This window comes from Falco naumanni, chromosome Z, assembly GCF_017639655.2.
Source record: "Falco naumanni isolate bFalNau1 chromosome Z, bFalNau1.pat, whole genome shotgun sequence".
Classification (NCBI taxonomy): Eukaryota; Metazoa; Chordata; class Aves; order Falconiformes; family Falconidae; genus Falco; species Falco naumanni.
Window position 1 is genome coordinate 21869101 of NC_054080.1, and position 10815 is coordinate 21879915.

Genomic DNA, 10815 nt, shown 5'->3' on the forward strand with positions numbered 1-10815 from the left:
TTTTCTGCTGCTTTGCATGACTTAAATCAATTATTTTGCATTACATAATACTAATTTCCTGCAGTGCATGCCATGATTCCTGTTTTGATATTAATCTTTCCAGTAATGTTCATAGTGTTCCTTTTATTCCCTACTTCACCATTGCTAAACTGAAATTAAAACAGATGCAGAAGACTGGATCTTCTTGTATATGGAACTTCTGCTATATGTTTCTTGGAAAAAAGCCTAGAACAATGGAGAACTCCCTGTTTTTGAGGGAATATACGCTTATATCAGTGCAAAACAACTGAAGTTTAGACTTCGTGTGTTGTGAGTGACTAAAACACTACTGAATTCAGGGTTGTTAAGTCAGGGGTTTGTTCCTTAATGAAACTTCAAATGGAAGTGTTAAGTAGTAATTTTCGCTTAAACTTCAATACTGTTTTGCGAACAGTAGTTGACTAGAAGAGTGTTTCTGAGGTCAGTACTTCACACTGGTCAGTGGAATAATGCCCATCTCTTGTGCTCCTTTACATGAGCCTGTTAGTTCTTTTTTTTAAAGGTAAGTATTTTGCTGTGTTGCAAGTGTATTAATTCTTGGTTCTTCATCTTACTGAGGCTGTTCATAGAGTTTTCAGTGGTAGTAGACTAGAGTGAAAGCCAAGGCATTTGTGATTCTGAAGAAGCATGACTGCTGTTTTTCAGACTACCAATAAATACCCTTTGGTTCACTTATGCTTTCAGAGGTTGCCACTCTTTCCAGAAATATGAACTGTGTTTTCATCCCATCTAAACTAAGCCATGCAACAGGGAGTTATGAGTAATTGTATTTGGTAGTGCATTTGTATGTAGTGTGTGCATATGGGAAGGACTGAAATCTCTTTCTCCTTGAACTCTTGGATAGAGATCAACCAGAGCAAGGCAGGTCTTCTGCTATCTGGTGCAAATGATTCTACAACGTTTGTGTCAAAGTTTCTTGGAGAAAAGTCATCTTAAAAAAAAATCGCCTTAAGACAAATGCTGTCTTGAAAAGGAAGAGTTACCCTGCTAAAGGAAGCCACTGTCAAGAATACTACTCAGTTTTGAAGTTGCTTTGAAGAATTTCAAGAAAAGTCAGCAAACATGTTGTTAAAGCTTCTCTGCATCCTCTTTTCTAAGCATACAAACATGTTGGGAGACCTTGAAATAAGTTTTTATCCTTATATTTTCATGAATGATCCTGTGTAATTTAGCAAGTACTTCACATGCAAACACCATGTGTTTCTGCTCTGGTTATCACAGTTACAACTGAGTATTTCACAATAAGCAATGGAATTATTTGCACAGTAAGACGCCTGGTGAGATAGTCGGGTTCATCCTATTATCTCTTACCAGTTGATATGGACAATTATGACAACAAATACTGAGATACTTGTAAAAAAAATAAAAATCTGCTGACCAAAGGTTAAGTGTCAGATGCCTGACCCACCAGATTATTACAGTACAAATCCTACCTATTTCTGTCACTGAATGTTTAGTGCTTCTGCCATTCTCAAACGAAGCTTAGGAATTTATGAAGGAATTTGAGAGTATGGGGCTGGGTTTGTTTGGGTTTTTTTGGGTGGCAGTAAGTTTTGTGCTCTAAGAGTGAAAACCAAACACCACCTATACTCTTCGTTCTAGAAAATGACTTAGTTTTCCCCTCTTTTGGTGAATACTCTTGGAAATACAGCTGAATCAAACCACTTGAAGAAGGAGACCAAGGAGCTTAAATACACTAAAGAAGCAGAGATAGGGTAAGACTAATTTAATTGATATCAGGAAAGAGGTTAGTGCCTTCCCTTAAAGCTCTGAAGAGACATGAAGGAGACTGGCAAACCTGATCAACAGAACTGCTTTGCTTAGTCTGTTCACTTTGAGTCTGTCACGCAGATGTTAGTTCCACTAGTAGACAGGAATGAAAAATGGCAAGAGTGCAGGGATGCAGGAGTAAACCCTAGAAAAAATACTGTCATTGGGGTAATAGTGAAATAGTGAATAGGAAATTGTGAAATTACTGATTTTTGAACATGTATTGTAAGTTGAGGAATTGACAAATGTGTGACTAGAGCTAGCATAATCTCAGGTATTTCTGGTGATTTCAGGTAGTAAGCTCAACAAATGGAGAACTGAACACAGATGACCCAACTGCAGGCCGTTCAAATGCACCCATCACAGCTCCAGCAGTAGAAGTAATGGATGAAACAAAGTACGTTCATATTTTTATATTCTTTGGATACTGTATGCTCAGCTACTTCAAAATTTTTCTTACTAGTAAAAAAAAGTTGTGTAAACTTGAGTAGCCAGTGGTGAGGGCAAAACTACAGTGCTATACTTAATTTTGGCTTTAAATAATAGACTTTCTATAGGTTGTGCTTTTTAATGTAAGCCCTCAACAACACATTTCTATACTAAAGAATTGCATGCATTTTTTGTCAAATGTCTTAAGATAGGGTTCTGACATAACCAGAAATTATGTATGAAAGATGTAAAATTCTTCCTGTGTGGTATTCTGATTCTCTTTTCCCTTACTCTTGCCGTATAGCTGCCAGAAAGTGTTGAACATGTGGTGAGTTCTACAGCATAGGCAGGCAGAAATAGCCCCAGAGGCTTTTTTACTGTTGTTTGGCTTAAACCTAATTACAGAGAACTTTAAAGTCCCTTTGGAAATCACAAAGTATGTTTTAAATATTGTGTAACAATTACTGGTTTTACAAACAGCCACTTTCAGGAGCTATTTTGCCTGCCTCAGCTCTTGCTTGCTTTTAAGTTGTGTAGTCTGTTGTGTACTTCATTTAATCCTTTTTAGTGGGTAGTAGAATATTTTTTTCTTACTTGCTGTCCTGCTTTAGAGGGGAAAATATTATTTTCTAGAAAACAACTAGCTGAAAGTTGTAGCATTCAGCTAGTGTTTTAACATGTAGAAAATAACACACATGAACAAGTAGTAAATGTTACCAAATGTTTGACTGTTGCCTGTTATCTCTGTAAACATAGTATTTACCAGACTAGTACTCTTTGATACCTGCTAACTAATTACTAAAACTTAAGTTCAGGATGCCTTAAAATTACAGTGTATGAAAGGGAAAAATATTAAGGTCTGTTAACATGGGATGGACAGCTAATTTACATGTGTTTGAGTAGTGAAGTCAGGCTTGCCAGATAGTATAGAAAAGTATTCTTGATAGCTAAAAGCAGTATAACTTTCAGTATTCTTTTACAATTTTCAAAATTTATTTACGAATATTCAGTTTTCTTTCACAATTGTACCTGGAGTAGGATTTTACAAGGATATGGATCTAGTTTATTGTAAAACAGAGGCACTCAAGTATGAAGGACACATAGCAGAGCAATCCAGTACGAATTTTTTAATAGCAGTAGGTTCTGTAGGGCCCATTTTCCTAACTTTTAGATAAGGGGAAATTTCTCCAAGTACTTTTTTCTTTTTTTTTTTCTTTCGTTCTTTTGAAGTGATTGTTCTGCAGATTGTGGTTTTGGTTTGTAAGATTTATGTGCACGTGCAGTTAAAAATAGTGAATGGAGGTGTCTGTTGTGCCACAGTAGCACACTGGCTTTCTGTGAGCACTGAGAACACCAGTTCTTTGTCTGCCATATTTGCAGAGTACTGTGTTGTTTTTCTGGCAAGAATTCCATTTTCTTGCACATATTTAAATCAGAGGAGACCCAGAAGACCAAGGATGTTGATAGGCTCTACACAGAAAAATTCTCTACCTCCCTTCTTTGTAGAAGTGCGGTAAACACTAAGCAACTTAGGCTTACTTGAGTAATACGTGGCATACCTCACTTTTTAGCTTGAGTATTCAAAGTAGTTCACAAAGGCAGAACTAGTACACTTATGCAGATAACCTTATGTAGTTTATCAAAGTAACTTATGCCCAGTTTATGTACACACAGGAAAAGTTTAAATTTCTAAAGTTTTGAGTAGTGCTTAGCACTATTAAATATATGCTTAGTTATCTACAGGAAGTAAGAGAATTCTGAGAAGCCAGGGTGCTGCAGCTGCTTTAAGTAAGAGTGTAGAAGTTAATTTTCTCTGATACGAATAATTGACAAACAAATAAGCTGTCCTTGACCTTTTTGGCCTAGTCTTTACTGGTTTTGTTACAGATAAAATACCTACTCTCAATATCCTACTCCTTAGATTAATCTTATTTTTCAATATGACACACAAAAATTAGTTTTCCAGTACTGTCTATTTAAACTGCAGTTTCCTCGTTCACTTTTTTATAGGGGCTAGAAGTTGGTTTATATTTTGGCAGTATAATTAAAGCACACATATACAAACCTCCTCCCCACCATTTCTGCCAGACATCAATGTATAGGTATACATCTTTTCTCAGTAACAATATTTCAGAAGGTTTAAGTTGTTTTACATTTTAACATGATAGTTAAAAGCTTAACATCAAAAGGTATTGTGAGACATTTGAATATCCATTTAAAGATTTTACACTGCTGAAGACTGTAGGAATTGCAAATACCAGTATCTTTCATGTCTGATATAGCTATTTTTGTTTTTAAGATACTGTTTTATCAAGACTCTCATTTCTGTGCCTCTTCTATCTGAAAATATGAACAAAGCTAGCCTTTCTTGCTGATGTCTTCTGTAACATTTCCTCATACTCTGAGGATGTTACCAAAATCTCGGAATGAAGAACTTATCGACACCAATGTGATGTAGATAAGCAGACACTTCTTTATTAACGTCCGGGTGCGTGAGCGAGTCCTCTCGCGATCAATGCACACCAGGTCCCAAAATCAGATTCCATATATAGAACTTATTCATACATATACATTAAATATTCATGCATAATCATAACATTTCCCGTAAATCATTAACATACTCTCCTCCTATATCCGATTCTGTGCAGTAAAGCTTAGAAAGGTCTAGAAATGGGTCTGGGGTACGATTTGGGTAGGTGGTACATGAGTCGGTAGTTGCGATCTCCCCCTGCCGGAATTACCTTTTACTAAAGTTCACGATTTCTTGGCAGGCATCTACAAGCTGTTCCAGTCGACTCTCCCCGGTTCCCATTAATCTCATATTCTGACATTTCAATACACCTCTACATACAGAAGACTGGTCAAATAGAAAGAAACCTTTCAACCCTAAAGTTATTACCTAAGTTTTAACAATGGTTCCAGCCCCTTCTTCTGGCCTTGGTACAAGACGTACAGAAGATCTCATAGCAGCTTTTACTGTGCAACTATAAGTTTCATTAAAATATTTCTTATCCTTCTATTTTTCAATTTTATAAAATTGTTTTATAAAATCAATTAATCAAATAAAGTCAATCAATCTTAACTTATTAACAAATCGATAACAAGGAGGCAAATGAATAATTTTTAGAAATGCCTCATTCTTTGTTCTAGATGTTTTCAGAGTTTTAGAAGTTTAGCATGACTATATCTTTGTTTAAAAGATTGAAGAAAGGGTGCCCTATCATGTGTGATTTTAAACTGTGAACACACATACTGTTTAGCTTAGTGTTAGACCTGTTACTGTTTCAGTGGAATGCTGTGAATCAAAGGATAAGGATTTCTTTCAGTAAGCATTTTATTTTTTTGGGACATTTGTCCAATTCTTCCATTGTGTGCTATATATTTAGGTACTCACATGCCGTACATACTCTGAATCTTATGCCTTGTCATCTTCATGTTCCTCAGGTGTTGCTGTACAGTAAGCATGACTTAGCACAGGGTGTTAAGTGTTGGGATTTTTTTGTGTGAGGTTTGCATTTGGGTTTTTTTGGGTTGGTTTTCATTTTTGTGTTTTTGTGGGAGTTGTGGGGAGGGGATTATTGTGTGTGGTGTGGGTTTTTCTTTGTTTTTTTGGTGTTTTTTTTTTTTTTTTAGAAAAGTAGCTTTCAGCCCTATTTCAGTTGTTACTTGAGTTACAAAAGCAGAAAGAAAACTAACCTGATGGCTGTTCTGCCCTGGCACTTTTAGATCTGATCTTCTACAGCTGGTCTTCAGTTACCACAGACCAGTTAGCTTTTATTTCCTCAACTCTTGGCTAGCTTAGCCATCAGAGCAGTTTCTTGCATGAAGCATGTATGATTTGGATAACCAAAAGGCTCTGTGGAGGACAGGAAAGAACAAACAGGAAAAGAGATGATCTAACTTTGCATCTTGCTTTCTTTTAACACCTGTTAAGAATTGTGCAGTGAAGTGCTGCCATATGCTAGATGTCAAATACAAAAAAACCAGGTATCTAAACACAAATGAGAACTGATACTGCTTTGGCATGTCTTGACTGCTCGTAGAGGGAAAGGTATTTAATAGGAAAAAGGTATGATAATGTTTTAAGTAGAAAAAGAAACGTTTGTAACCATAATACTGAGATTGCTACCTAAGATAATATCTCAAAGGTCACTTTAGATTGTGCAGGAAAAGTTGTTTCTCAGGTTTCAGAAACTGGTATTATACTGTCTGCTATACAAATGCTTTATACCCTATAGAGCAAGAGGTTAGCAGTCATTAAATGTTATCTTTAAAAAAAAAATTTCTTCCCTAGAATTAGACATTTTCAAAGCATATATAATCTTATGCATTTTGCATGTGTATTGAAAAATTATGTGGTTTAATGCTTGTTAATAATGTCCCTGTCTGTAGCTTTAAATATGGCTTCAAGCAATGTAATATATATATCTATGTGACAATGACACCCTCTAGTAGTAGTTTCCCTTACTGCATTTTAATTTTGGGCTTCCTCTCCATCAATAACTGATGTTTTTTTTCCTACTGTAAGTTATGTAACTCTCAGAGCAGCTCTGGTCTGCCTCTGCCCACTGCTGCTTTTTCAGTGACTGAGCAACAGGGTGCCTTTGGATATTTTGAGAAGGTAACTTCTGTCTCCCCTTACATTGGATGTTTTTCTCACCCCCTGTATGTAGAACCTGATTTTTAGACCTTTATTGTCCCCGGTTTTCAAATGCTTTCCCCTTTTCCCATACTCCATACTAAATCAGCAGGATTCCTTTTGAATTTTAGTGCCATAAAATGCTTGGTGAACTTAAGGATTTATTGATAGGCTATTGATGCAGTATACTTATGTATTCAGTTCCGTTGTACTTCATAGTTTAAGAAAGACTCTCTAGAGTATATAATATATAGCACTGCAAGTGAGAATTCAGTAACCAACTGCAGAACTCCATGGGGCAAGCTCTGTTAAGGTAGACAGCTTGTATGTTCACTTTCTGATTGGAAATTGTGAATATTTTAGTAAGTGGAAGCTTTATTTTTAAAGGTGGTGGTCAGGAGCTGGGAGTTGCTTAAAAAAATGCTAACTTTATATGCAAATGAAAAAATTTCCTTTGTGTGTTTGTTGCTTTCCTCTTCAGTTTATTTTCAAAAATACTTCCTGGACTTCTGCAGTACTTTTCTGTGTTATCTGTCTCTAACTCCCTCCAATTCTTTTTTCTTTTGTAGCATTTTTTCAGTTACTTCCAAATTGTCTTTATTGCTATGTGAAATTTGTAGTATTTGTCAATTTTAGTCTCCTTCACATAATGCAGTAAAGAACAAAGGATGTCAGTATACTTTAATATACTTACAGGTGTGATTTTTCACTTGTAGTAATACCATCAAAACTCCGAATCAGAATATTAATTATATTTTCATGAATATTTTCTTCTAAAATAGTTTGGGGAATAGACTTTGGGAAGGTTTCTTCCAAGTTCTGGTTGACAGAGTAAGCTCAGATTGTTTTCTTAGTAACAGTATTGTCTTAATTACGCAGTTCAAGTGACACAATCTTAAGCTCAAGCTTCTATATGGCATATAACCAGTTAATGTGAAAGAGTACTCGGGTAATTGAGTGTTCCTTATTCTTACAAACGTACTTTAAAGCCACCTTATAATGCCTATGCTTTTGACACCCTCATACAATACTTTAAACTTAATAGCTTTTTATTATAACCTATTTCATTTGATACTTTTTTCCAAAAGTGAAACGTGTCAAAAATACCTCTGCTTCAGTTTTTCACTAATAAGTCAATTACCTGCAGCAGAGCTTAATGTGCTCCTTGTGGTGCTGGCTATACCTGAACTACATACTTCAAGTGAAACAAGTACAGTAAACAGTTTAGGTTTTGTGATTATTTTTTTATCATATTTAATTAATGTCATACCTGCAGGTGCTGCTGCTTTTTAAAGCAGAAGAAAAGAAAATACATTAATCGCCACAAATGACTAGAAAACAAGCAGAACATGGGAAATTGCTTCTGTTCAACTGCTGTCTTGTGATCATCAAAAAAAAAACCAACCAACCACCACCACCCCATCCGCTGTCCCTGAAAAAACCCCCAAAATGAAACACTATAAACAAAACCACACCTCTGTAATGATCACACATTTTCCAAGGACTCAATTAGAAACAATGCCATGCCTGCGTGCTTTGATTTGGTTCTCCTGCAGCCATCTTCTGTTTCTTTAACTCATCTATTCTGAAAGCTTTAAGGTTTTGTAAATGAGTGCTGCTTTGACCATCAACAAATGGACCAATGAAATGGTAAAAAAGAATATCTGCGGCAAAACTAAACTTGGAGGAGTATATTTCCTGTTTTAGGAAGTAACTAGCAGTGTCTTAGCTGAAGACAGATGTTATAAATCTGTGGTTTGAGTTCATAGCAGTGTATCAAAAACAATTTTCCTCAAAAATGAGAAGAAAAATACAGATGCACAACCATATAGAAAAATATTAAAATCTCAAGATTTCTTTTCTGACACATGCATCAATATTTTTTCTTTTGTCCCAGTATTACTGGCAATACTGTAGTAAAATTGCATCAGTATTAAACCCTATGTGTGAAACCATGGTACAGCCACTGTCTAGAGATACTGAGGAGGCAGATGTAACTGTTGATGGTTGTCTAAACATCGCAATACTCATGAACAGGAAGTATTTCCAGTAGCCTCTGGGTTTGAAAACCTGCTTTTGTTAGATCTACAATGGAACTGCAGTACCACCGAAGTGACAGAAGTGTTTGTACAGGGAATACTGAAGTTTGTATATCTTTAAGTTGTGCTTCCAGTAATGTTAGTACGTTTGAAATACCTTCAAAAGAGATGTACAGAGGAGTTATAAAAGAAGAAATAAATGTGAATCTGGTTGAAGTGGAATGAGATTTAAAGCCTATATGCTCAATAAGGTAATGGATGATTTACAAATCTTTAATCTTTAAATACAATTATGCCCCGTAATATTAGAGATCCGTTTGTAAATTCTTTTACTCTTTAATTTGAAAAACAGCGGAAGTGAGTTACACTGGAAAACAAGTTTCAAGGAAAAAAAGATAAATCTCAAGAAATTTTGGGTGCTATGGGCAAGTACATAAAGAAAGCAGAAGTTTAACAGCTACAATAGTAGGATGGCAAGGATGTGTCAGGTACTTCCCTGCAGTCCAATTAAGTGACTGCAATATGAACAAAGAGCAGTTCTGTAGACAAGGCAGCCCATTTCATATTTTCTTCAGAAAATAAATGTTTCTTTTTAAGCCATAACAAGAGGTATGTCTCTGTCATGTTTAGCTGCCAGTTATTGAAGAAGGGTTGTGAAAGTTGGAAGTGACTAGACAGATTTGTTGACCAAAACTCAGATTATCTCAATTTTTCATAATTGTTCTAGAGCTAATTAGCATTTTTCTATCCACACATGCCTTTTGGCATGCTTATTTATTTTTTATATGTTCTGTGGTAGCATTTAAAATGTATATTCACATAAATGCACACCTTTGAATGAATTATTACATTTATGAGGATTAGTTGTATTTTGTAATTTATTTTTCCTTAACAGGCAAAAGTGTGTTTTTTATTGTTGGGATTATGTTTTTATATATATATGATCTTTGTCATTATTGCTGTTCATGATCTTAAGTTTTTGGTTTAATAAAACTGGACTTGGCCTATGAAACCATTCTGTATAACGTAAGTTTCCAGTCTACTGGCTTGTGTTGGTGGTCTCACACTCATTAAGTTAATTCTTTGGTTTTATCTGAGCTGAACAGGCAGGTTACTTGACCATTCTTGTATGAAAACACATCCTTCTTTGTAGTACTTGACCAAATATGTTGCTTTGTATGATTTGCAAGTACATGTTGTATGTGTATTTCTTGCACACCTGATTAGTTTCATTCTCAGAGGTTTTTGACGTGTACACTGTTTGTATGATCAGAACTCCATACACATGACAAAGTGTGTATATTATGGATTTTATAAAAGCTGTTTATTTGCTGAAATGACCAGTATCGAGGCACTTGCTTTTCAGCAATATTTAAGTGCTTGATTTTAATGCTGAAGAAGCTTTTCTTCTAGTAAAAGTGGTTGATACTAATACAGGTATGTTCAGGTTATGCCAGTATGATTTGCATTTATATCCTTTTTTCCTGTCTGAACTAATGAGGTGTAAACATGGGCTGGATGAAATGAAATACATCCCTATTTAAATGTAAGGCAAAAAAAATAGTTTTTCTTAAACTTGCTCTTTTTTTCCCATGCTTTCCTACAGTCTTGGGTGAAATAACAGAAGCTGTTGTTTTTAAGAATTGCTTAACACTTGTACACTTTTTTGGACAGTGAGGAATTTGAAAGCATGTTACTCAAAATAGTACCTCAACATTGCAGTTAGTTATGTTTTCTTAGTAAACAGGTGTTACTGTTATATGCTTTAATATACCTAATGATAACAATAGAGGGAGGAGACTTCAATGCACATGTTCTTAACTAGGAAATCTACTCATGGTTTCCATGGATTAAATTCTATGCTGTCTGTGCCACCTAGAATAAAAGCCTTTACAGATA

General features: G+C 35.3%; 1 protein-coding gene across 10 annotated transcripts in view; it reads left to right on the plus strand.

The window, feature by feature from the left end:
* The window catches only part of CSNK1G3 (casein kinase 1 gamma 3), a 70524-nt gene extending 60033 nt beyond the window's left edge, over positions 1-10491 (plus strand). For 7 of the 10 annotated variants that reach the window (XM_040579520.1, XM_040579519.1, XM_040579517.1 and 4 more), the window contains 4 exons: positions 2103-2206; positions 2543-2566; positions 6767-6859; positions 8154-10491. In XM_040579520.1, the coding sequence (XP_040435454.1) occupies positions 2103-2206; positions 2543-2566; positions 6767-6824 (186 nt within the window). In that variant the 3' untranslated portion in view covers positions 6825-6859; positions 8154-10491. Of the gene's footprint in view, positions 1-2102; positions 2207-2542; positions 2567-6766; positions 6860-8153 lie in introns of those variants that run through there. The other 3 variants (XM_040579521.1, XM_040579523.1, XM_040579522.1) reach the window with 3 other exon arrangements.
* Positions 10492-10815: the final 324 nt, after the last annotated feature.